Source organism: Callospermophilus lateralis, chromosome 8, assembly GCF_048772815.1.
Source record: "Callospermophilus lateralis isolate mCalLat2 chromosome 8, mCalLat2.hap1, whole genome shotgun sequence".
In the NCBI taxonomy this organism is placed as follows: Eukaryota; Metazoa; Chordata; class Mammalia; order Rodentia; family Sciuridae; genus Callospermophilus; species Callospermophilus lateralis.
Window position 1 is genome coordinate 37,432,570 of NC_135312.1, and position 27,818 is coordinate 37,460,387.

At 37.7% G+C, this 27,818-nt stretch overlaps 1 protein-coding gene across 1 annotated transcript; it reads right to left on the reverse strand.

Moving 5' to 3' along the window:
- Positions 1 to 659: 659 nt before the first annotated feature.
- Positions 660 to 13,975, reverse strand: Cnga1 (cyclic nucleotide gated channel subunit alpha 1). The gene is made up of 8 exons (XM_076864809.2): positions 13,863 to 13,975; positions 13,022 to 13,138; positions 12,048 to 12,110; positions 7,493 to 7,534; positions 7,303 to 7,407; positions 5,311 to 5,418; positions 4,468 to 4,574; positions 660 to 2,074 (listed from the first exon to the last, which is right to left on the reverse strand). Exons 1-8 carry the CDS (start codon positions 13,967 to 13,969, stop codon positions 660 to 662), a joined length of 2,064 nt encoding a protein of 687 aa, XP_076720924.2. The 5' UTR covers positions 13,970 to 13,975.
- Between the last annotated feature and the right edge of the window lie 13,843 nt (positions 13,976 to 27,818).

The following is a 27,818-nucleotide window of genomic DNA, read 5'->3' on the forward strand; positions in this document are numbered from 1 at the left end:
GGCTAGTGTTCTTAAACTGACCTTGAAAAGAGTTAAGATCCTAAACTCCCTACTAAATTATCAATAAATTCATATTCACTATAGTTTCATAATTCATGTTACTTTATTACATTCTAATTCTTCTAAAAAATGGTATACCCGACATGATACACACAATAACTCCCAGTTACTCTGAATATATTTTATTCCTCAACAATGCAAATAGCCTGCAAGTGAGGGATACTTATTCACTTTTATAAATAATATTACATAAAAAGGAACATAGAAGGCTGCATTCATGTTGGAAATCATAAAACTATGGTTACCAACAATGAGAGCAAAAAATGAAAATTCCACTTAAGAAATTAACCACCACAAAGACATACTCAGAGTCCAGCACAGGAAGTGATAAGAAAAAAAATCAGAAGATACAGACACTGACAAATTTATCAGTTTATGTCCTTGCACATTATACACTGTGAAAAATCCTGAGATACGATAATTCCATAATCATAGTTCCTTACAGTGAGTATAGGGCCTTGTGTCATGCACCCAAGAACAATTTTCCTTATGGAAAAATTTCCCAACTGTGGCTTCCTATTCTTCCAAATTTCATTTGCCTTAGGTCACATGATCAAAAGGATCACAAGATGTGTGTGTTCTTGTTAATGATCAGTTTTTCAGTCCTGTGTAGAGTCTGTGGGTCCACCTTCTACCTCAGCTCCCTCGAGAGCTGAAAAATCTGTGTCAATGACTGGTTTCAGAAATTTCTCGATCTTGGTTAACCTTTGCTTCAGTTTCTGATGCATTGACTCATACTCAGCCAGGATCCTGGCAAACCGTGTTTGCAGGAGATCTACTGACCCCTCCATTCGAGTGACCTTCTCTTCAAGGTCTTTAGGACTACTACCAGCATTTGCAATGCTTTCATCCAGTAGACCATCTTTCATTAGGATTTGCTTCCCTTTCTCCTCCAGCATAGTTTTGGCATCCGGGTACTCAGTTAGAGCTTCCATGAGGTCATCTTTTGACAGACAGAACAGGTCTGAGTAGCCAATACTTTTGATATTAGCTGTTCTTCGATTACCAGCTTTGCTACCTTTAATGTTAAGAATGCTAATCTCACCAAAGTAGCTGCCATCACTCAACACCACAAACTGAGTGATTCCATCATCTGCCACCACAGCAAGTTTACCTTCCTTGATGATGTACATCTCTCTTCCAATATCCCCTTTCTTGCATATGTAGTCTCCAGGACTATAGACTTGGGGTTGTAATTTCAAGACCAACTCCACCAACAAACCAGCTTCACAGTCAGCAAAAATACGTACTTTTCTTAATGTGTCTAAGTGAACATTGATGGCAATTTCTGCCCTTAGTTTATCAGGCAGATACTTCAAGACTTCTTTCTCATCAACGGTTTTTTTGTTAGTCCACAGGTAGTCGAACCATTTAATTACCCTCTTCTCCATATCTTTGCCTACATTTCGAAAATTCATGTATTGCTTGACAGCATCAACTCTTGATTGAAATTCTGCCCTTGCTGCATTCATATTGGAAATCATAGAACCTATGTTACCAACAATGGTAGCAAAAATTAAAACTCCAATTAAAAAATCAACCACCACAAAGATATATTCAGAGTCCAGCACAGGAGGTGGCGTTTCACCAATGGTAGTCAAAGTCAGTGTAGACCAGTAAAGGCTGTATACATATTTTCTAGACAAACGGCCAAATTCAGGATCATTAATATCAGGGTAGACCCATGTATCATTACCAAATCCAATAGCTTTTGAAATAGAGTAGTACACACATGCATTCCAATGGATAATGATGATGATATACATAACAAGGTTAGAAATCCTAAAGACGTTTGGATAGTTTGTCCTTGTTTCTGTTCTCTGGAAGAACTCAAACATACGAGAGATCCTTAACAGCTTATTCAATCGAACTTCGGGATAGTTCCACCCTAACTTAAAATATATCAGATCAGTTGGTATCATTGACAGAACATCAAGTTTAAATTGCAAACCTGATGTGTATTTCTTTATGAGTTTTCCTTTTTCTTTCACCAGCAATCCTTGTTCTAGATAACCTAAAATAAAAGGAAAAAATCAACTTGATTTTTTTTTTCTTTTTTAGGCTGTTGTGAATTTTTCCAAAGTAACTCTCAACTTTGTTAAGGTCAAAACAACAATCCAATTGCCTTCATCAATGTAATATGTAACCTGAATATCAATCAATATATGCCTGTGGACAATAGTCTGTTGTGGAAATAAAAAGTAGAACTTTGTAAGTGTGAAAGTGAGAGATTTGTATATATGTACACAAATCTCTCAGGATTCAGAATCCCCATTCAAGTATTCAGGTAAAGTCATCTCTTTCATAGAAAGCATTTATATTCTTGATAGTGTGATGTAATAAATTACATATTTAGTTTTTGTCCTTGTTTCTGGTACAGAGTTCTTAAAATCCTTATAATTTTCTAAGCAACAGGAGTGCTAGTTGCAGCTTTTGTTCTGATATTTGACCTTTGACCCCAATTCCTAACACTGAGATCCTAATCCCTTGGAATTTTCTGGGTGATAAGAGTCTTTTATTCTAAGAAAGCAACTCCTAGAGGGGGCTGATCACCAGAAAGAATAAGCCATGTTTAGAAGCTTGGAACTTTCAGCCTCAACTTTCTCCAGGAAGGGGAGAAGGGGTAGAGATTAAGTTAATATATTAGGCATTTTTTGGGAGGGGGTACTGGGGATTGAACTCAGGTCACTCGACCACTAAGCCACATCACTGGCCCTATTTTGTATTTTATTTAGAGACAGGGTCTCACTGAGTTGCTTAGCATCTCACTAAATTGCTAAGGCTGGCTTTAAACTCGTGATCTTCCTGCCTCTGCCTCCCAAACCCCTGGGATTACAGGCGTGTGCCACTGTGCTAGTCAATATATTAGTTAATATATCTAACTATGGGATTCAGAGAGTTTCCAGGTTGGCCAAGACATGTATGATGCAGGAAGAGTTGCACGCCCCAATTCCATGGAGACCAAAGCCCCTGCTTTGGGACCCTTCCAGACTTCCAGACTTCGCCTTATGAATCTCTTCATCTGACCATTCATCTGTATCATTCATTATACCCTTTATTAATACAAAAAACTAGTAAATGTGTTTCCCAGAGTTCTGTGAGCCATATGAACAAATCATTGAAACCAAGGAAGGGATTGTGAGAACCCTGATTTTATAGCTCGTAGGTCACAAGCACGGGTCACAAGCTGAGGTTGTCATCTGAAGTGGGGGAGTGTCTTGTGGGATTGAGCCCCTAACATATGGGGTCTGCACTACTTCCAGTTAGTGTCAGAATTGAGTTTAATTGAAGAATACCCAACTGATGTTGCAGAATTGCTTGGTATGTGGAGTTTCCCCACATACATTTTGGTAGACACAAGTGTATTGTGTTGAGAGTAGAGTAAGAAAAAAATAGTTTGCTTTTCCTTACATACACAGATCTTCAAAAGTGTCTTGAACACCCTGGCCCTACACCTAATAACTCATGCCACTCTCTTGACAGAATCCTAGGCCTACCTTGGAAATTTGGGTGTCTGCTTGGGTATCTGCCCTGCTGTCCATTTTGCATGTGTGCCCTGCCCCTTTCATGTGAAGCATAAGTCTCTATGAGGCTGCATTTTCATCTCTCATCTTTTCCCTTGATGGCGGCGGGGCATCATTGTCCCTCATACCTAGTTACTAGGGATCTTTCCTTCTATGCTATTTACCATAGGCCTGTTTTTGTTAAACCCAGAATTTCAGCGCTGTAATACATCACATTAGGACAAGACGTCTGTTCCTCTTTCTATAACGGAAAAAGGACAGAATAATTGGAGCATTACCCCAGGGCACTGATATTTAGAAAATGCCTCAATATTCTATAATAGTTCTCAAAAGCTTCTCCTCTGCATACACTAGTTACACATGCATGTGGAGAGCAATGCAAAAACAAGAGCACGTGAAGTAAGAAGCTGTCCCTGGTCAATCATGCCCCACCATGCATCACAAAGTTCATGCTTTCTGTAACATATCTAATATGGCTCTGCTGGATAAAACAATGTTTCCGCTGCCTTTCCAAGGGATTCCTAATTATGTAGTAATTATCCATTCCCCCAAAAGAGTTGGCAGAATATTTCTGTTCTCTCCAGTCCTCTCACCTGGCATAGACCTAATGAACAGGAAAATGGAGGAAAACCACCAGTTCCTGCTCAAAAGGTTACCTAGCAACTAACATTTTTCTGAATCACTTGGAGTGGCCTAAGATGGCCAGTGAGTACATAATTACTTTTATTTTCAAGAGTAATTGTAATTTTTAAGAGAAGTGCTTTTTCCTCTAAAACAGATTTTTGTGAATTTATTTTAAAGAATACTCGGATGCAGAAATTTCAAATCTTTTAATAGAGGAAAAGACATTAAATTCTAGAATATCCAAACTAAACATATTTACCTGTCCTTGTTCGTACAAACATATCAATAAGATAGATTATATCTGATATGTAATCCAGAACAAGCCAGTATCCTAGGTAATCAGATTGAAGTTCATCAAAACATGCTCTGTAAAAGAAAATCTTATATAAATAAAGTGAAGTGGAAATTAACTGAAGTAAAATTTGTCTGTTTATAATTTTGAGAAGTACAATACGCTAAGGCTTAGGAGGGATTCTTAGAATGTATTAGATCAATCATGGCTTTCCCAAATCTTTCCTTGAGTAGTTCAAATATTTTTCTCATATTTTTGAACTCCAACATTCTTCTCATTAACCCTAGTCAGTAAAAATATCAAATAAGAATAAATGGCCTCAAGTTAAAGTCAAGATATATCAGATGAAATACAGTGATCACCAGTTTATATTCTCTCTCTGAATACAAAATGCTTAAGTAAATCATGCTTGGTTGTGGATGACTGAGATATCTATCGTCTGAAGACACTACACCCTTAATATGTTTCCACTATTGGCAACATTCTTTTCATATATATATGAATATATATATATATATATATATATATATATATATATATCTATCTTTCTCCTAATCTTCTAAATACATGATAGAGCAATTAGAAGTTTAAAAGTACCCCCCACTTGCCATCCCCATACTGAAGGTCCAAGTATATTGAGAACCAAAGCACCTTCTCCTGATCTCAGGAAAACACATTGAGAATAATTCAGACTCCCTTTACAACCTGTGGTAGAGAAGGTATGTCCTGAAGAGCTCTAGGTCAAATTGTTTAGTCAGTAAACTTGGACATTAGAAGTGGACTGAGATTCACAAAAAAATATATGAACACCTTGCAATAAGCATCGTCCAGTTGTACATCACAGGTAAGGAGATGCAAAGCAGCCAGTTGTAGTATGAGTTTCCTGAGGGATCAATAATCACAACTTCTTTCTTCTCCCTAGCAGCAAGTAGAAATAAGGAGGAAGGTTACCAAGAAACAAGAACATTTTTATTTACCATATCAAATGTGGTCACGCCTACCTCCCACAATTAATGAAATAGGAGTAAGCTGAATAAGTTTACCCTGAAGTCAGAAGGTTAGCTTGTTAAGTGCACTAGGCATAAGAAACTGATTAATGAGGGGTGGATAGATAAACTACCAGTATTATATTAAACCATATATTCAATTTTATTAAGGCCCTGGTTTTACTGTAATGCTGCAGTCACTTCTATACCCCATCCCCTAAGAGGGAAGAGTAGCATAGATTACAGAAAACCACACAGATGTTCACAGACTCGTTGGGAAGTTTATGGGTGGTAGAAGAATAGTGAACTTGCCACCCCTTCTCAATCACGTAACAAAGTGACCAGAAACACATTGTGTGTGGGGAGGAAAGACTCCTGACTTCTTTCTCATCTGTAAAGAAAGAATAATCTAACACAACCTAATACAAAGGGCCTTATTCACCGGCATGGAGGAAGATTCTTTAAGAGTGGTGATAAAGGGCAAGAAGAAGGCAGGAAGGAAACATATGGTGAAATGGACACTATTTTTTAATGTTCTGGTCCAAGCCTATATTTTTTTAAAATTTTTTTAGTTGTAGATGGACATGATACTTTTAATTAACTTACTTATTTTTATGTGGTGCTGAGGATCAAACCCAGGGCCTCGCTCATGCTAGATGAGTGCTCTACCGCTGAGCCACAATCCCAGCCCTCATATTTTTATTTTTTTATTCTGGTTTGTTATGTATGACAGCAGAATGCATTACAGTTCATATTACACATACAGAGCCCAGTTTTTCATATCTCTGGTTGTACACAAAGTAGAGTCACACCTTTCATGTCTTCATACATGTAGTTAGGGTAATGATGCCCATTTCATTCTACTGTCTTTCCTACACCCATGCCCCCTCCCTTCTCCTCTCTCCCCTTTGCTCTATCTAGAGTTCATCTAATACACCCATGCTCCCCCACAACCCCATTATGAATCAGCCTCCTTATATCAGAGAAAACATTCAGCATTTGGTTTTTTGGGGATTGGCTAACTTCACTTAGGATTATATTCTCCAACTCCATCCATTTACCTGCAAATGCCATGATGTTATTCTCTTTTAAACAAGACTGTATTTTTAAGGACTTGTCTCCTTATACAAACCTCAACACCATCCTAAACAGTCACAGGATGAAACCTTTGTTCAAAGTAAGTTCATAAAACAATTTGTCTTTAATAGAAAGTAAAAAGAGCTTTCAAATGCCACTTGACCTTTGCCTTATGAAGTTTTAGCTTTCAACTGTTTGTTTTAGAAAGAATACAAGAAAGAGGCTGGTGTTTTGATAGCATTTTTACTGCTCTCAAAAGTAGGCATGCTTTTGCAATAATCATTCTTTACTTTGAAGTATTTACCATACAGTATTTATTACTCAAAAGCATTAATGAAATTATTAAATTCTTATTTCAGTTTGGTGATGTAAGATTCTAGGTAGCCAGTTCTCCTCCAACCTAAGTATTTCTCAGTGATAAGTTTATCTTCACCAATGCTTGTAGAAGACTTTTGCAGTTATCCATAATTGCAAAAAGTCTTAATGAGAAAACTAATAGTTTTCTAATTTTAGGGAACTTAGAAAAAATAGCTAATTTTAGGGAACTTAGAAAAAAGTTTTAATTCACATTTGATAATAATTAATTTTAAATATTTTTAAATATTTAGAGTCACTTATTCTTTACACAGGGTTTCTTTATTATAAAGTTTCTTCTACTTTATATTATGGGAAATTATTCCTACATCTAAAACCCACAACAAATTCATTTCTAATTTCAATACAAATAAAAAAAACTTACTCTTCTTTTTTATCTTTGTTTTTCTCCTCTTTGTTTTTCTTCTCTTTTTTCTTTTCCTTCTTCTTTTTCTTCTGTGGCTCCTTTTTATTTTTATCATCAGACTTGCTGAAAAGATTGAGTATATAGTATTAAAAAGTGAAAATGTATGGGCCAAAATATATGGGGACATTTGTGCCAAAGTCTCACTTACCTCTTTTTCTCTTTTTTCTTTTCCTTTTTTTCTTTTGGTTCTCTAAAGAAGAAACAATACCTCTGTCACATAATCATATTACACTCTGATTTTCATTCTGTTTTACTTTTCTATAAAGAAAATTCTCAGCCTTGCATTTAAAAACCTTCCCCAATGTTCAGAAACTAGAAATTTACTCTCTTAATGGAGATTTCTATCAAAAAAAAAAAAAAAAAGTGGGCCCTTACCCAGATAATAAAATAAGCAAAAGTTCCCAGGTTAATTGATATGGAAAATTAAAGAAAATGGATGGAATTAAAGGCAAAATTCCAAGAAGTCAACTTAAGAAACAATAGTTCAAGAGAGTACACTTCCAAAGTATTGATTTATTTTAAAAATAATAATTTAGAATTTAAGCCTCTTGATATAATTTGCATTTATCTTTAAATAAAAGCACAGAGAATTTTTTAAAATATTTTTTTTAGTTGTCAATGGCCCTTTATTTAATTAATGTATTTATCTGTGGTGCTGAGAATCAAACACAATTCCTCACACACACTAGGTGAGCACTCTACCACTGGGCCATGACCCCAGCCCCGAGCATAGAGAATTTTAAGAAAATGCCACAAATTTTCTTTAGAGAAAATAATCCTAACTAAAGTAATTTTTCATGAATAGTCAGAAAGATCTGGGGATATAGCTCAGTTGACAGAGTGCTTGCCTCACATGCACAAGGCCATGGGTTCAATCCCCAGCATCACACACACACACACACACACACACAAAAAAAAAAAAAAAAAAAAAAAACTCTGCGTTAATCCATCCAAGTTGTAAGATTGGGCATCATATGATTGAGTAGTGTATCTAAGATTAAGCATGAAACAGAGGGAAGAGGTAAACTGTCCAAGCAGATGTTAAGAGATCAGATCCATGGGAAGCCAAGGATTGACCCATGGATTTTGTTGACCCCCCATGTCAATTACCATGGTTACATCATCACCTATCTCTAAGTTGCCACCTAGGGCCATATGGAGAGTTCTTTTTTTTTGGTGGTGCTGGGGATTAGAACCCAGGGCTTTGTGCATGCAAGGCAAGCACTCTACCCGGTAAGCTATATCCCCAGTCTTTAGGATCAACTGATGGAGCATGGCCAATAAGTAGATCACTTGGCATGTGAATGAATGCAAGATAAAAATAAGCTGTATCTATACTATAACCTCACTTAGAGGTAGCCTTGAAACACAGTGGTAAAATTAATCTCTCCTGTGGCACATCTTCAAACAATACAGTCATTTACTTTTTTTTTTTTTGGTACTAGGGATTGGACTCAGTTTCACTAGACCACCGAGCCACATCCCCAGCCCTATTTTGTATTTTATTTAGAGACAGGGTCTCACTGAGTTGCTTAGTGCCTTGCTGTTGCTGAGGCTGGCTTTGAACTCACGATCCTCCTACCTTAGCCTCCCGGGCCTCTGGGATTACAGGCATGTGCCACAGCACCTGGCTGCTTTTTAAAATTAATTAATTAATTTGTCCTAATTTGTTATACATTACAGTAGAATGCATTTTGATTTATAGTACACAAATGGAGCACAATTTTTCATTTCTTTGCTTGTATGGGTCATTCACTTTTGTATGGAAAAAAAATGATTTAGCTTAAGAATATGTGAGGATTTATGGGCAGTCACAAATGCCTTGACTGGTTGGTCAAGTACCTAGATGAAAAAAAGATTGAAAGTTCAAGGAAAATAGTTCTGGAGAAGAAGCAGAATGAATGGATTTATGAACACACGCACCAAGACTGAAAATCTTTGTATCCCTTTTTAATGTCCATCAAGTAGCAGGTACCACAGAAAAGGTAAAAAACAAACAAGTAGACAGACTGACTCAGCCAGTTGATAAAGTCAACCTCTTGCATCAGCATTTTCAATGCTGGCAGAATGTGGATAGATATGGAGCCACAATGGTAGTAGAGATGGGTCCAGCATGTGGCTTCCCACTCACCAAGGTTGAATATCCAACCTGCCAATTACAGAGGCCATTGCTATGATTCTAATACAGCACTCTTCAAGATAACTACACTGGACCCTTGCCACTATGAAGGGACACCAAATATATAGATATAATACACACACACACACATACACACACACACACACACACACACACATATATATGTCTGTATGTGTGCATACACACACACACACACACACATATGATTTGTTTTGTTTTGCTTTGTTTATCACAAGCTTTAACCAGTGTCTTTATTTTAATGGCTTAATCATGAGTTCAAAGTCAGCCTCAGCAACTTAGCAAGGCCCTAAGCAGTTTAGCGAGATCCCTTCTCTAAATAAAATATATTTAAATGGGGGTGGGTAATCTGGGAATGTGGCTAAGTGGTTAAGTTGCTCTGGATTCAATCCTCAGTACCAAAAAAAAAAAAAAAAAAAAAAAACAAACTATGATCCACTTAAATAGAATACGGTGCCTCTACACAAAACTAATCAGTCAGGATCACTCCAGGTGAATTGGGGTTGGCACAAAATAATTACAGACAGAAAATATCTTTTTCTTTGGCCTTTTTCTCGATCTTAGGGGTCTATTGAAAAGATAGAACACCACCTGAATTCTTTATTCTTAGGTAGAGGGGACACCCAAAGAGAGGTTCCATGGAATGTTCTTTCCAAAAAAGGTCAGGGGTAGTATTACAAAGGAACAAGAAGGCAGCCCACTCCACTGGGTAACACCTACTCCCAAAGCTTTGCTCCTCTGTTCAGTGAGGATGGGGATCCACCTGCTTCCTGGTCAGGGAAGCCAGTCTCCACATTTCCATCGCTCAGAGCTAGGGGGCACTCAGCTCATATGTGGCAGCTCTGACAATACTGCATAACATTATTTTGGATCAGAGGATCATCTTTACAGCAAAGGAAATGTGGCATTGAACGCTGAGTATGGATTCAGTGGTCCTATCATATGCTGCCCCACTCTGAAGCTGATGATGTGATAGAGGTTTGGAGTGGCCTTTTAAAGGCAAAGCTGAAATGCCATCTTAGAGTTCAGACCCCAGGAAGGTGAGGTGACACTCTCCAAGATACTATATAGATGAAGGATCCATGGTCATTAGATGATACCCTATGCCTATATAGAATACATGAGTCTAGGAACCAAGGAGTCTAAGTAAGGGTGACTTACTGAGAGACAACATACTTTCCATTCCTGCCACTTTAGGCTCTGTGAGTCTAGAGGTCCTGGTTTCTTGGGGAGAGGGGGCAGGTGTCATGCCTCTGCCAGGCTACATGATTGAAGTTCCATTAAACATCAAGCTATCACTATTCCCAGCCACTTTGAATCCCTTATGCCAAGAATCCAATGGGCAAGGAAGAGTCACCATACTGCCAAGTCATTGATCTTGATCATCAGAAGTAGATAGTGCTGCTAGTGTATAATGAAGGAATGAAAAATATGTGTGGCACCCAAGTGATCCACTGTAGTATCTTTAAGCATTCTCCAGATTTGGTAGTAAGTGGACAAGTACAGTAGCCATGACCCAAGAAGGGCATCATGCCCAGTGGCTCAAATCCTTCAAGGATCAGTGTCTGTATTATTCCACCAGGTAATTCATGTATGGCCACAGAGGTTCTGACGAAGGCAGAAAGGACCCTAGAATGAGTTGGAGGGGATGGGAAATTTTAGTCAAATCCTCAAAACCAGCTGCAGTCGTCAAGGACCTTAATGTATCCATTGACCTTCCTCTTAATACCTTCCCCAGGAAAAAAGAACAACTAGAATCCTGGAGGAGATATGCCCAGATGAGTAAATTTTCTACACAAAGAAAAGTGGATGAGTCATGCAAGGTGGGCTGGTTGAATTCCATGGTTCACAGATTTCAGGTATTAATTCTTTGCCTTCCAAGACTATTGGTTGCTTATAGTTGACAGTTTTTCCTATCTTTTGGTTGGCTTTGGCTGAAGGAAATCACTATGCTCAATGTTATGCCCCCACTTTCTAGGGCCAGCCCTTATCCAATGACTGTACATGGGTAAAAGGCACAGTCCTTTAATCTAAATATGGGACAACTCTTAAAGGCCATCCATGCTCCAAAGCTCCTCATAGGATCACATTGTATATCAACTATTCTCTGAAATTCAGCTTCCCCAATTCTGTTCCCCAACTCCCTTCCAGGTATTGTCCCCCAAAGCATTCCTAATAAACACCTGCACACAAACCTCTATCTAGATTATCTCCTAGGGAACTTGACCTAAGTAAGATACATTGGTTCAGACTGGAAAGAACTAATCATGTCCTTTTGTCAGCCAGTCTACCACAAGGGAGAGCATTTGAATGCATATGGTAGACAAGGGTTTTCTACAGACATTCAAATAAGTAAATAAATAAATACGACTTTTAATATGATGTAAATAACAACAACAAAAAACCCAAATAATAGAATACCATCACTGTTATTCTATTAGATGATTTGCCTAATTTGCTCTGTATCAGGTATAGATATAATAAATATCAGATTTACTGGTTTTCTTTAAAACAAACTTCAATTTTTCTATTGTAAATTACTTACTGTTCCTTATTGCTGCTGTTGTTGACATTGAAAAGTGTCATGGCACCAGGCAGGTATTGCTCCCTGGGAAACAAAATATACTGTGAAATTATGATTACCACCTGTATAATTTCCATTGTAAGCAAAAGGTTTTAAAGCACAAATACTTTTTAGTTTCTACTCACTACTAAAGATTTCCTAGATGATTTTTGAAAATATAGAGTCTCTGTGAAGCACACGTTTCCCAAATACCAATGTTTCGAACAAGAGTGTTTAGTTAATGACTGTTGGTAAATGTTCATACCAAGAATTAGCATCTTCCTCAGCCTTCAAGTGAACCAAGTTGTATGTCACTAACTCCCAAAAAATGATTTAAGATAGATCAGGGAAGATAGGAAAAGGAGAAAACAAAAACAGAGGGAAAGCTGTGGGAAGGAAAAAAGCAAAGTAAAAGTAAATAATTTTCATAGAATGGGAACCCCTGATCCACAGCAATGCCTCCTTCTACACCCTCACAGCCCTATGTTGCACCATGCTGTGCTTCCTACTAAGGAAGTGTAGCTCTTCTATTCTAGCTGTTCATTCCTCTGCAGTGCTTCCTGGAAGTAGAGTCAAATGGCATAGAAGAGGTTAAAGAGTAACAGCCAACCTTCTTATGTAAAATTGCTTCAGAACCCTGAAAAATTGTCCTTCTTCCCTTCAAAAAGAAACAGGAAAACAAAGAGAATTAGGGATGATGTTTCTTAAGGGATTGACAAGAGTCTCAGGGGGAAATGACCAAGTGTGCTTGTGTGACTTGGAATCCAATGTGCAGGCAGTGGCAGTTTTCCCATAGAGGGCAAGGATTAGAACTGAAGGAGCAAGTTACTCCTGAGATCCTGTGTAGTATCTGGACACAGGAATGTTTGCCCAGCCCAATCTTTGAATGGAGTAGAAGACTTCTTGTCCAAATAACAGTTAAAACCAAGTCCTCAGGGACTGGATCTACTGCTCACCTCTGTGATGGTTCTCCCATTCTGCATGAGTTGTTTTTAAAGGAGCCTCTTGCCTGGAATCTCTCATTCTCAGATTCTTCAGATATAGAGGCACTGTCATCATTGTCAGAAAAGGAGCTACAGCTCAACACAAGGCAAAGATGTATTCAATTAGTTTTCAACCATGGAGGAGGAGCAACATTTCTCATAAGAGGGACACATGCCTCACTTCTTTCTTTCCCTCTCAAACTAACACAATTTTAAATTAGATTGGGCTGAAAACTGTACAGAATACACAGTATATGTATAATACAGTAAAACACATTTAATTAAGAAACCCTTTACTAGGACTTCCACATTCTTATTCAATGCATTGGTTGATGTTAACATTTATCAAACAGAAAGTGAGATATCTGAGTTTTAAATCTTACTATATAGTTGTATGAACTCTCTTAATATTCCCTTCTTTCCATATACACAAAAAATTCAACCACATTTACACACACCTTCTGTTAGTTTATAGGGTGACCACTTTATACTTTTAAATCATATTAGTAACATTTCTACTCTGTGTACTTTTTCACATTCATCTATGGCAATGTCATCGGTTTAAATTTGAAGTAATTCATGAGGAAAGTACCTGTCAATGACTAAAGAAATATTTGGTGTGCTTCTGAAAAATTTATCACAATATTATCTGTGTTCACTGGCTATACAAGTTATACTGTTTCACAGTATACATAAATTAACAAAATTATAAAATATAAGGTTATGAATTATAAAGTTAAATTGAAATTTAACCTAGGTAAATCAAAGAACAATGGCTGCTATGAGAAATACGTAAGAAAAAGTACAGATTTACCTGCATGCTCCATTTTCCATCTTTCTTATTTCCTTTTCAATATCTGGAACAACCACATTGGGAACATTCACAAAGGAGTGCCATGTGTTGACAATGTTTGTCTTCATGGTTAATTAAATATCTGAGGGAAAAATAATTTAATAGTGGGAAGACTTTTTTATGTATATTATCAGAAGTTTGACTTTATCATTCTTTTTCAAGTTTGTGATAACCTCATTCACAATTATACAGAAGAATTGTTCTTTAAAGGATTACAGATGTGACTTAGCCCATTTATTGATTGGGTTATTTGGATTTTTCTGGTGTTAAGCTCTTTGAGTTCTTTATATATCCTGGAGGTTGATGCTGTATCTGAGTTTCATGTGGTAAATATTTTCTATAATTCTGTAGGCTCTCTGTTTATATTACTGATTGTTTCCTTTGCTGAGAAGAAGATTTTTAGTTTGAATCTATCCCATTTACTGATTCTTGATTTTACTTCTTGTGCTTTAGGAGTCTTAAGGAAGTTAGATTCTAAGCCGACATAATGAAGATTAGGGCCTACTTTTTCTTCTATTAGGTGTAGGGTCTCTGGTCTAGTGCCAAAGTCTTTGATCTACTTTAAGTTGAGTTTCATGCTAGGTGAGAGATAGGGGTTTAATTTCATTTTGTTACATGTGGATATCCAGTTTTCTCAGTACCATTTATTGAATAGGCTATCTTTTCTCCGGTGCATTTTTTTTGTGCCTTTGTCTAGTATGAGATAACTGTATGTATGTGGGTTTGTCTCTATATCTTCTATTCTGCCCTATTGGTCTATGCCTCTGTTTTGGTGCCCAAACCATGCCATTTTTGTTACTTATGGCTCTTTAGTATAGTTTAAGGTCTGGTATTCTGGTGCCTCATGCTTCATTCTTCTTGCTAAGGATAACTTTAGATATTCTGGGTCTCTTATTTTTCCAAATGAATTTTATGATTGCTTTTTATAGTTCTATAAAGAATATCATTGGGATTTTAATTGGAATTGCATTAAATTGTATAATGTTTTTGGTAATAGACATTTCACAGAAGAAGAAATATACTTGATCAACAAGTATATGAAAAAATGTTCAACATCTTTAGCAATTGGAGAAATGCAAATCAAAACTATTCTAAGATTTCATCTCATTCCAGTCAGAATGGTAATTATCAAGAATTACAAACAACAATAAATGTTGGCAAGGATGTGGGGGAAAATGTACACTCATACATCACTGATGGGAAGGAGATTTCTCAGAAAATTTGGAATATAACCACCATTTGACCCAGTTACCCCACTCCACTCCTCAGTTTATACTCAAAGGACTTAAAATCAACCTATTACAATGATGCAGCCACATCAATGTTTATAGTGGCACAACTCAAAATAGTTATACTATGGAACCAACCTATGTGCCCTTCAATAGATGAATGGATTAAAAACATGTGACGCATACACACATACACACACACACACACACACACACACACAAAATGAAATATTATTCAGCCTTAAAGAAGAATGAAATTGTGGCATTTGCCAGTAAATGGATGGAGCTGGAGAATATCATGCAAAGTGAAATAAGCCCATCCCAAAGAACCAAAGGCCGAATGTTTTCTCTGACATGAGGTTGCTAATCCACAATAAGGCAGGGAGTGTGGGTGGCATGGTGGGGGCGCTGGGGAAGTATATAGTTACTTTAGATTAGATAAAGAGGTATAGAAGGGAGGGGGTATGGAGGTAGAAAAGATAGTAGAATAAATCAGACATTATTATACTATGTATGTATATAACTATATGACCAGCGGGATTCTACATCATGCACAACCAGAAGAATGAAAAATTATACTTCATTATATTTAATGTATCAAAGTGCATTCTACTGTCATGTATAACTACTTACAACAAATAAAACATTTTTTAAAAAAAAGAACACAGACATGGTCTATCCCCTTAATTTCAATTGGCCACTTTTTTGGTGTACATTGTTTAATTCAAAAGTACCAGAGTCAGGTGTGATGCTGCCCACTTTTAATCCCAACGGCTGGGGAGACTGAGGCAGGAGGATCAAGAATTCAAAGCCAGCCTCAGCAATTTAGTGAGGCCCTAAGCAACTAGTCAAACCCTATCTCAAAATAAAAAATATTTATAAAACAGACTCAGGATGTGGCTCAGTGGTTAAGTGCCCCTGGGTCCAATCCCTGTACAAAAAAAAAAAGGTATCAGAGGATAGGGGTTTTATTCAAAAATGTGGATTTATCCCAGTTTTGAAATATTCAGGCAGGGTAGGTGTGGAGCAAAACTGTAGAGGTCCTACATGATACCAAGCTAGTAAAGTAGGAAATAGCAAAATAAAATACCAAAGTGTGCTTAATCAGCTGTGGATTCCTACGGCATTCAAGAAAAAGCATTCACTAGCATTCTGGGTACTGAAGGCAAGGCCTCCAATTCGTGTTGTAATGGATCTAGCAGAAGTTGGGTGGCTTTAAGCCCAGTTGACAGGAAATGGCTTTCTGATCCTTGGCTCACAGTTAAGGTGATTCATTCATGAATAAAGAATTCCACTGAGCTTCCACACTACCCACCTTCCAGAATATGAGAGAGGAAGAAACTCCCCTGTGGGGTCCCATTCTGGGATGTTATTCTGGAATCATGCTTGGGGTTTAGTCTAGAATATAACAGGGTAGGGACAATAAATACCATATTTTACTGTAGATTAAAAGAAATTTAGTTATGGATGGACCCAATACCTTTATTTATTTATATATGGTGCTGAGGATTGAACCCAGGGCTTCATTACATGCTAGGCAAGGGCTCTACCACTGAGCCACAACCCCAGCCCATTACTGCAAATTTTTACATTTGTCTAACCTTTCAAGACAATGAAAGTATTGTCTCCTTAAATGTACTCATGAATCTTTTATTAAAAGAGTAAAAATAACTGCTGAGAGTGCCCCACTTCACAAGTACTAAAAGACATTTAAAGAAAGGCAAGGTTAAAAGTGATGTAGAACACTCTTATGCTATTTTAGGGATCTCCTATTAGACGTAGAACTGATCTCACTAGATGCAAAGAGTGTGGAGGTTTCTAACAATCCAGGAGCCTTAATGAGCTTCGACCATTCCTCTACACTGCAAGAACTTGATAGTGCATCAGGCAGATGTGTTTATCATTGTGTTTATGCTGGTCCCTTAACACAGAATTCTACACCCTTTTTCATTTTTGAAGGAAAATCCTATTGGTCTTTCAAACATCAGTTCACATATGACCTCTGTGAAGACTTTAATAATTACTCCAGCTTAGGTAGAATTCATCACATCCTCCTTTTTGTTCCCATAGTTATTTGCATCTGCCTCTTTACACCCTGGCTGATATATAGGTACTGACATGTCTGGCTCCCTGGTTAAGTTGTGAACTCTTTGAAAAAGTTCACGGGAGAGCTGCTGTATACCATATTTGGCACATACTTAAGTTCTTTAAAATATTAAAGTGGATTACTGTACCAAGTCCTAACTGTGTGCCTAAAACATAAATCATTATTATAATTATCTTATGTTTTGGTAGAAGCATGAGTTATAAAGTAGGAGCTAAAAAATACCTTTATTTTTATTATAGAAATAAAATCACTTGCTATAACAGAATCATCTTGAATTTTACATAAGAAATTAAAAACATAGAAGTAGGGACGTGGCTCAGTGATAGAGTACTTGCCTGGCATGCATGAGGCCTTGAGATTTATATTCAGCACCTCACACACACACACACAAAAAAAAAAAAAAAAAAAGAAAAGAAAAAAGAAAGAAACTAAAACAAAAAAAAAAAAAGAAAGAAAATTTTATGTGACCAACTAACAAAAACATAAAGCGATATTTTGAGAAAGGGAGTAGTCAGTCATTAGAAAAGAGTTGGGGAATTTATGAGTCCTGACACCTGCAACCTGGGCTGGCTACCTCCTAAAAAAAAACAAAAAACAACAACAACAAAATGAAACAAAACAAAAACAACAACAACAAAACGAAACAAAACAAAAACAACAACAACAAACTGTCTTGCTTAATCAGAGGCCAAAAAATATAGAAAATATAGAGAATAGACACCAAGAACAAAAATTAATAGTATGTAATCACCCAGGAATCTTTGTATCACCAAGAAAATGCCAAATTCATTTAGTCTCATATTTCACTTTGGGAACTTGAATATACTGTGGCCTCAATGTGCAAATAAAGTAAGTTCTAATTTTAAAGATTGCAGAAGAAAAAGAAAACTTCTGCCTCTACCTCATAATACCACAAGATTTCAGAGTGGATTATAGGCAGAAACATAAAAACAAAATTATGAAGCTTCTAAAAGAATGCATAGGAAAACATAGTCATGGCTTAATGTGGGCAAGATTTCTTAGAACGCACAAAAAAAGGTAAAAATAATTTTGATGGGTTGGATATCATCAAAATTCTAACATTTTGCTTATTAAAAGACAAAAAGACGTAATGGCAAGCCATAGATAAGTGTATTCAAGGTAAATTTGTCTGATGAAACTTATATACAGAATATAAAAGACATTTACAAGTAAATATAACAAGAAAAATAATTTTATTAAAATATGGCCAAACAAATCCTTTCTAAAAGAAGGTGTGAAAGTAGCCAATGAGGCAGAGCAAGATGGCAGCTGAGTAAGACCTGCCAGTGATCATCACCCCATAAACAAGTTGAATACCTATGCACCAAGTACCTTCACAAGAGTCTAGAAAATTAGGTAAGAGACCATAATATTTGCTTTCAGTATAACAAAACAAAAAGATGCACTGAAGAACATACTAAAGGGTTAACCTCAACCCCAAGGCCTCCTCCAACTCCAAACAATCCAGCATGAAAAAAGAGACTTCCCTCTTGGGTGAAGGAGAGTGAATTAAGTCCAGGACTTAACTTGAAACCCAGCATGGACCTACCATGCAAAACTCAGTGTTGAGCAAAGCCCTGGGAAAAACAAAACTTCTGCCTCTACCTTGAGATTTATCTTTTCTGCCAGACCAATATCCATAGACTGAGCTGCCAAAATTGTATTATAGCAGGCAATTGACTATATCCACTACCCCTCCTCCAAACCCGAGCAGCAGAGGTAGGTACAAGACTCCATCCACTGGGAAACGGGGCATTAAAGCTATCACAGGGCTTTGTCTTTGAGCCAAGGGCCAGATCTGCTACATTTTCTACCTGGTAGAAAATGAAGGACCTATACTGTGGCCAAAGCTCACAGACAGAGCCTCTAGACTGGCTGTGGCATCAAGTAGAAACCTGTACACTGGGTAAAACAGATTTGAGTTTCAGTCTACATCATTTCCAGCTTTAGAGTGGGTCTAGCACAGCTCTGCAAGACTGTGCAAGCCTATGTGGCTGTGAGACTCAGAGGTGACCCAGTGTCAGTCTTAGTGACCAAGAGACTGTGTCTACTATTGGTCTCCTAACCTCAGGCAGTACAACTATCATCAGGCCAGTACTCACAGATGTGGCTCTCTCTAAATACCCTGATACCAAACAGAGACTATGACCCCCCAGTGGGATGGATTCATGTTTTGGTCTTCATCACTGCCCAGTGCTGCCTGGGACTCAGTGCACTCCTGATTTGGTGCAGGTCCTTGTGACTGTAAGACTTGAGCATTACCCAGCTTAGCATCAATCTAAGAGGACAAAGGTCTGCCTTCACAAGCACTACCCAAACTTGAACATATTATATAGTACAAAGACCCCATTTACAGGTGGGATACAACCCTAGAACTTAGTGCTGAGCTGGTGAAACCTAACACAGAGTAGATTCTATCAGTCCCTATCTTCAAACCTACTTGTGGATGGAGCCTATGGAATAATACCTCTAGTGCCAAGGGAAGACACATGGCTCTGGTCTATCAGACTTCTATTACAGAGAGCATGACTTGTGGCTGGTAGCAGCAATCTTGGGTTACAAATGCACCTCAATAATAGACATCCTCTGCAGTGTAGGCCTTGATCTTACTCCAGGGCTGTGCAGGTCTGGGTAAGCTATGGGCTTCAGGTGTGACAGGGCCTTGTGATATTGGTAGTCATGGGAATGACACAGGAACCAAATGTTGTCCATCCACAGTGACTTCCCATAGCTGGGCAAAATCCCACAGTGCCTGATCACAGGCCAGGAACTATGGTAAATCATGTGGGTTTATTTTAGTCCCAAGAAGAGGTTTGTGGGGACACTCTTTCTAGATACTCTGTTGGTTCTTTCTGAACATACCAACAATGTATGTGGGGACAAACCTGGGTTCTAGTACTGAAATAGTGACCACACACCAATGGCAGACTCCAAAAAAATCTGGATCTGAACAACAAAGCAGGGCTGAAATAGTAGAAGTCACTATAGGTTCAGAGAATATAAGCAGTTGCTCAGAATTTCTGGAAAGACAGGCATAAAATCAGATCAGGAAGACAGGAATAAATGCTTAACCCTTCAATGCCTAGATGACATTGCATGTCAACAAGTATCAAGAGCTTTCTGGAAAATGTGACCTTGCTAATAAAGTACCAGAAACTCTCAGGCAGAGAACTTAAAATAGCTGTTTTAAGACAACTCAATGATCTTGAAGAAAACACAGAAAATTTTCTTAATACTCCAACAGAGAAAGTTAGCAAGAAGATAGAAGCAATCTTTAAAAATAAAACAAATTCTTGTAAATTGCAAAAAAAAAAAGGAATTAAGAAGTATGAGGAAATTTTATGGGAACTTTGAGACAGAATTAAAAGAGAAACTATTTGGGTTATTGAGGTTCAAGAAAGACTAGATTGCCAAAGGTGTAGAAAGTTTATTCAAAGAAACAAGAGCAGAAAACTTCCCCAAACCAAGAAAAGAATACAAATATCCAGGCACAGAAAAGCCAAAGACCACCAATCAGATTTAACTCAATAAGGTCTCCCCCAAAATATTTTGTAATCAAGCTCTCAAACGTGATAAAGAGAAGATTCACAAGGCTATGAGATAAAAGAAACAGAAAATATATAGGCATGTCCCAGTTTGCCTGACACCAGACTTCTCAGCAGAAACCGTACAGGCCAGGAGAGAGTGGCTTGAGATTTTCACAGTACTGAAGAAATATAAAGCTGTCAGTCTAGAAAATTGTACCCAGAAAAATATTTTTTGGAAATGAAGAAGAAATAAAGATATTCCCAATCAAAAGCTGACAGAATATACCTTCACCAGACCCACTCTACAGTGTTAAAGGAAATTCTTCAAACTGAAAGAGAGGGGCTGGGGATGTGGCTCAAGCGATAGCGCGCTCCCCTGGCGTGCGTGCGGCCGGGGTTCGATCCTCAGCACCACATACAAGCAAAGATGTTGTGTCCGCCGAGAACTAAAAAATAAATATTAAAAAAATTCTCTCTCTCTCTCCCACCTCCCCACTCTCTCTCTCTCCCACTCTCTCTTTAAAAAAAAAAAACTGAAAGAGAGAAAGACAGTAATGACTAAGAAGAATATATGGAATCGTATAAATACTCACTTGTAGGAGCAATTATACAAACAAATTCAGAATGCTCTAAAATTGTGGGTATGGCACATAAACCAATCATGTCTTTGATGTACAGACTAAAATCAATCAAAAATAATAACTACATTTATATGTTAAGAGATAGGCAATATTGAAAGATATAAAATAGGATATAAAAAATTCAAAATGTGGGGTGCAAGTGTAGAGTTTTCACATCATTATATATATTGTCTCTTGATCGTGTGTGTGTGTGTGTGTGTGTGTGTGTGTGTGTTCCTGAAGATTAGAATCCAGGGCCTCTTCATGCTAGGCATGTGCTCTACCTCTGGACTAACATCCATAGCCCTTTTTATTTTTAATTTAAGACTGGATGTCACTTAGTCATCCAGGCTCTTTTGGAATTTGAGATCTCCCTGCCTCAGCCTCCTGAATAGCTGGAATTACAAGCATGTAGCATGATCCCCAGGTTGTTTCTTTATGATCATGTTAAGTTGCTATCATTTCAAAATGGCTCATGATAATCAAAAAGTGTTTTTTGTAAACTTCATAGCAACCACAAAGCAAAAGTCTGTAATAGACAAACTAAAAACAATAAGCAAGGAATTGAAACACACTAATAGAGTAAATCCTTTAACCACAAAGAAAAATTGTAACAGAGAAAAAAGAAAGATACTAAAACAAAAATTTAAAAATAAGTTACATAATATCTCTTAAGACTTTAACCTATCAATAATTACTTCAAATGTAAATGAATTAAATTTTCCAATTAAAAGACATCACATCAAGTAAATTAAAAAATAAAACAAGACCCAACCATATGCTGCTTACAAGAAAATCGCTTTACCTATAAGGACACATAGACTGAAAGTGAAGGATAGAATAAGATATTCCATGCAAATGAAATCTAAAAGGAAGCAGGGATAGCCATCCTCATATAAGATAAAATAGACAAATATAAGGAAAAGTAGACAAAGGGATTACATCAAACCAAAAAAGCTTCTGCACAGGAAAGGAAACCATCCAAAGAGGGAAGAACTAACCTACAGAATGGGAGAAATATTTGCAAACTATATATTTGATAAGGGGTTGGTATTCAGAATACACAAGGAACTCCAAAAACATAATAGCAAAATATAATAGTAGTAGCAGTAGTAGTAGTAGTAGTAGTAGTAGTAGTAGCAGCAGCAGCAGTAGTAGTAGTAGTAGTAGTAATAGTGATAATCCAGTTCAAAATGGGCAACCAAAAAAAGGTAGCTGGGCATGGTGGTGCACCCCTGTAATCCCTGCAACTTGAGGGAGGCTAAGGCAGGAGGATCCCAGGTTTGAGATCAGCCTCAGCAACTTAGCAAGACCCTAAGCAACTTGGTGAGACCCTCTCTCAAAATGGAAAGTTTTTAAAAAGAGTTGGGGATGTGGCTCAATGGTAAAATGCCCCTGAATTTAATCCCCAGTACCAAATAAATAAAAACAATAGATCTAAGTAGATGTATTTCAAAAGACATACAAATGGCCAACAGGTACATGAAAAAAAATGCTCAATACCACAGATTATTAGGGAAATACAAATCAAAACTACACAGAGATATTCCCTCAACCAATAAGAATGTATATTTTCAAAAAAAACTAAATATAACACATGCTGGCAAGAATGTAGAAAAAGGGAACCCCTGAACACTATTGGTGGGAGTGTAATGGCACAGCCACTGTGAAAAATACTATGGAATTTTCCCCTAAAAAATAAAAAAGAACTACCAGCAATCCCATTCCTGGGTATATATCCAAAGGAAATAAAATCACTATGGGAGAGACCTCTCCATTCCCGAGTTCATTGACGTACTATTCACAATAGCCAAGAAATAAAAGCAACCTGAGTGTCCATCAACTTAAGAATGGATAAAGAAAATGTGCATATACACAAGGGCATACCATTCACTGTCCAGGCACATACACACAAAAAAAATCTGTCATTTCATTCTAACATGAGTGGAACTGGAAATCATTGCTGTATTCAGGGAAATAGGAAATAGGCATATGTGGAATATAGAAAAGTTGATCTCATGAAAGTTAAGAGTATAATGGTGGTTACCAGATGTCAGGGAGAGTGGTAGCAGAAAAGCCATGTGGAGAACATTGATCAGTAGTACAAGTTATAGTTGGATAAGTGTATTCTGGTGAGCTCTTGCACAGCAGGGTAACTATGGATAACAACAAAGTACTGCACATTTCAAAAAGCCAGAAGGAAGGATTTGGAAAGTTTTCACCATAAGCAAATGATACATATTTAGTAGATAAATATGTTTAAAATGACTCGCTCACTACACAATTTATCTGTGTATTAAAACATTACATGGGCCAGGTATGGTGGTGCACACCTATAATCCCATCGGCTCAGGAGGCTGAGGCAGGAGGATTGCAAGATCAAAGCCAACCTCTGCAAAAGCGAGGTACTAAGCAACTCAGTGAGACCCTGCCTCTAAATAAAATACAAAATATGGCTGGGGATATGGATCAATGGTTGAGTACTCCTGAGTTCAATCAATCCCCAGTACCCAAAAAAATAAACCAAAAAAGCAAAAAAAAAAAAAAATTACATGATACCTCATTGAGATGTATAATTATTATGCTTTTGTGTATCATTTAATTTTTTTAATTTTTAAATTTTTTCTTTGTAGTTGTACATGACAGTAGAATGTATTTTGACATATCATACATATGTGGCATACCAGTTATTGTTTTTAAAAATTAAATAGCCAATGGACACATGAAAATGTGCTTAATATTACAAGTCATCATTTTCTTTTATAACCATAATTAAATACCATTTCATGTCAAGTACAATGGCTAAAATTTAAGACTGACAACACCAAATGATATAACACTGATGGGGGAGAAGTTGATACAATCTCTTTGGCAAAATGTTTGACTGTTGCCTACAAAAATAAACACACACCTGCTCTGCAAGACTCTACAACATTCCAGCTCTAGAAGTCTGAAACATTTGATGGGTTCTTACAGAAAAAAAAGTCCCAAGCAACTATTACAACTTATAATAAAATAAGTTAGGTTTAACTTTGAAAAACAATTGGTAAAATTCATTATATTAATAAAAGATACAGAGAAACAGCATATGCTCATTTCAGCAGATATAGAAAATGAATTTGACAATATTCAACACTGCTTAAAATAGAAAGGCTTAGCAAACCAAGAGTAGAAGGGAACTTCCCCAATCTGATAAAGAGCATGTGCCAAAAACCATGCAATTAACGTTATGTTTTAATGATGAAAGACAGAACATTTTTTCCCCTAAGATAAAAAAAAACTAATTAAAACAAATTTAAAAATTAAAAAAAAAATCAAGGCTATTCTAGAAATGTTCAACATTGTACTCTATGCCCTAACCCTTGCAATAAGGCCAAAAGGAGAAATAAAAGGCATTCTAATTGGAAAGAAAGAAGCTAAACTATCTTTATTTGCAGAGGACATAATAGCATACATAGACAACCCTAAAGAATCTACAAAACATATTAGAACAAATAAGTGAAATCAGCAAGATCATAGGATTTAAGGGCTGGGGTTGTAGCTCAGTGGTAGAGCTCTTGCCTAGCATGTGTGAGGCACTGGGTTCGATCCTCACTGACACATTAAAATTAATAAATTAAACAAAGTTTAAAAACAGTCATTGTAAAAATGAATTTTATTTCTAGACACCAGCAAAGTGCAATTGGAATATAAAATGAAAATGAAACCCCAACAACTAATCATCATCTGTGCTCAATTAATTAATAAATTGCAAAGATTACCAGAGCAGGTAGGAGTGGGCAGTGGATCTCAGAGCAAAGAGAAAATGGGAGGCATGGGATCTTGTGGGAATTTGAGATAAAGCTTCCTGAAAAGACAAGGCTACAGCAATCTTGGGCAGAGTAAACCGTTATCCGAGCACATTATGATGTAGAACAGGATTCCAGGCAGAAGTAGAGGAGGATAAAAAGAAACTCACGTGAAAGAACAAGGTGCTTCCAGCAACTGCTGCAGGTCAGATGGTGAAGAGTAGTTTATGGGAATAAATGGCAAAGAGAGGGGTGGGAGGGAGAAGGTGCAGGAGTTAGGTCACTGAGTCGTTGAATGTTCTATTGTCCAAAAAAAGATGAGGACTGGAGGGCTGGAGGACTCTAAGTGTGACACTGACGTTTTCCAATGCTTTGAGAACCTGGAGACGGTAGCACAGGTATGTGACAGCCACCACTGGCAAGAGAGAGCCAGGGTAGTAATTTGTAGGATCTCGTGGTATCGGTGGGATGCCAGTGATGGGACAGTGCACCACGGTGCTGTGACGCTGGGTTTTCTCTCACAGAGCTCAGTGGTTCACGTAAAAAGAACCAAAAATGTGGGTCTCTGATAGAAGCCAAGATTGCACAATAATCTCGAGATTAAGGTGTAGAAGAACAAGGGAACCAAGGAGATTGGGAGGTTGTGAAACAATCATTTGTTCTAGGCTGCAGGGAGAAGAAGGAAGACTGGGAACAGAACAGATTAGCAAATTAAGTCAAGGAGACAAATATCTCAATATGGTTGAAGAACCAGTCTAGAAGGAAAAGGAAAAAAAAAAAAAAAAGAGCTGGAAGCAGAGGAGCCTGTGGTCAGGAATGAGATGCAATAGTAGAGGTTATGATGGCGAAGGTGAAGCATCTCTGAGTCAAGTGCTCAGGTGACCAGAGTGGAAAGGAAGAGAAAGTCCCCAGAAGGAACAAACCTGTGATTCAAGGGACTCAGATGTCCCAGATGTGTCAGATTTCACAGCCATGCCGTTTGCCAAGAATGACAGTGAGACTCAGGAGGAAGAGGAAGTCAGAGGAGCATGCACCAAATAATCTGATAAATGTGGAGATAGCAGCGAGCATCTCAATGGACACCCATGACAAGGAGTAGAAGAGAAACCTCAGTGGGAAAAGATAAAGGTATAGTGAAGGATTTAGAGGTGGCAGTTGGAAGGCAGGAAAAATAAATCAGCCTCCCTAAGATGATAAGGTGCTTCCCGTCAGCATCATCAGAATCTTCCCAAACTCTGAGCGGTTCTTCAGATTTAAAGTGAAACATTTTTGATTGCCTCAGAGAAGGCCTCTGGGAATTGTTGGTGACAGGCAATTGAGAAAGGCCTTCTGGAATCCGCCTTCCGCCTCTACATTCACAGACCATAGGGACACAGAAAAGAGGGAAAGAACGGTTTATCAAATGCCTTAGAGCTTGGGCGTTTGCACATTTAATCTGAGACATGGGCCTCACAGTTTTGAAGCTCAGAGAAGTAAAGTGATTTGCTCCTGATCATCTGATTTTATTGTAGAGCTGGTGTGCAGAAACAAACTGAAAAGTCCAAACCATTTCCATGTAATGCAGAAAGGCATGGTAGAGGAACACTCACCAGCTGCCCCAGTGCTGCTTGCTAATCCCTGCTTCTTTCCTGTCAGTGTGGCAGCCTCCATGAAGGCAGAGGCCAGGCCTTTCGGACTTAGTCAAGTGCTTAAAATGCAGGGACATATTTTTAACCTGCATGTCTTAAAACATCAGCTAAGCATTAAAGGAGTCGTCTTGAGAGGTTTACCTTCTAATTTACCTTTTAGGATTCCCAAGCCACCCCCAAATAAAAACACTCTTCTAAAAAGTAAGTTTGGTAAGTAAATGCAGACTTTAAGGATAAGTCTAGGCTCCTTCTTACTGGACGGCTGCTCCTAAATTACAACTGTACAGAAATTCTGGATCTCTTACTGTCTTTAGGGAAAATACCAGAAAAGGTTTTTCATGGAATTTCACTAGACTGGGTTCTTTAAGGGAAGGAATAGATCTGGTTTTGAGTTTTTATTTTGTTCATCTTCTTAGCATTTAGCACAGTGCTTAGCACCTAGCAAGTACCCCATGAATTTTGTCGAAAAGGAAGGAAGGAAAGAATGGAGGGAGGGAGCAAAAGAGAGGGAGGGGGAGAAGTAGGGGTGAAAGTAATGAGGAAGTGAACCCCAAACCTCTTTTCTACCTCTCCAACTCTTTATTGAAGCCTCCTTCCCCATCTCTTCTGCTTATCACTTTCTCCCAACTCATAAGATCCTGCTGTAGCAGGTCAGGATTGTAAGGACATTCAGTTCTGATGATTCTGTGGCCAATAGAGAGGTGCATGGACTTGGCCTTCACTTTTTCTTTGATCAGTAGTAAGTTCAGGACCACCAAATTATAATCAGTTCCTAAGCACTGGAGCTTTCTCTGTTCCAACATTTTTTTTCCATTCTTCTATGTGTAGTAGTGGCACCATATATTATATAGAAATTAGTGGTCTACACGGTTCATGTTCAGCATCCTGCTCTGCTGAGGAACAGGAGGCTCCTGCTTTTACCTATCTTTCTCAGAGTTCAACCTTCACCTTTATGCAGGTACCTCCTAATTCCACATATTCGGCCTTCGCCACCTTC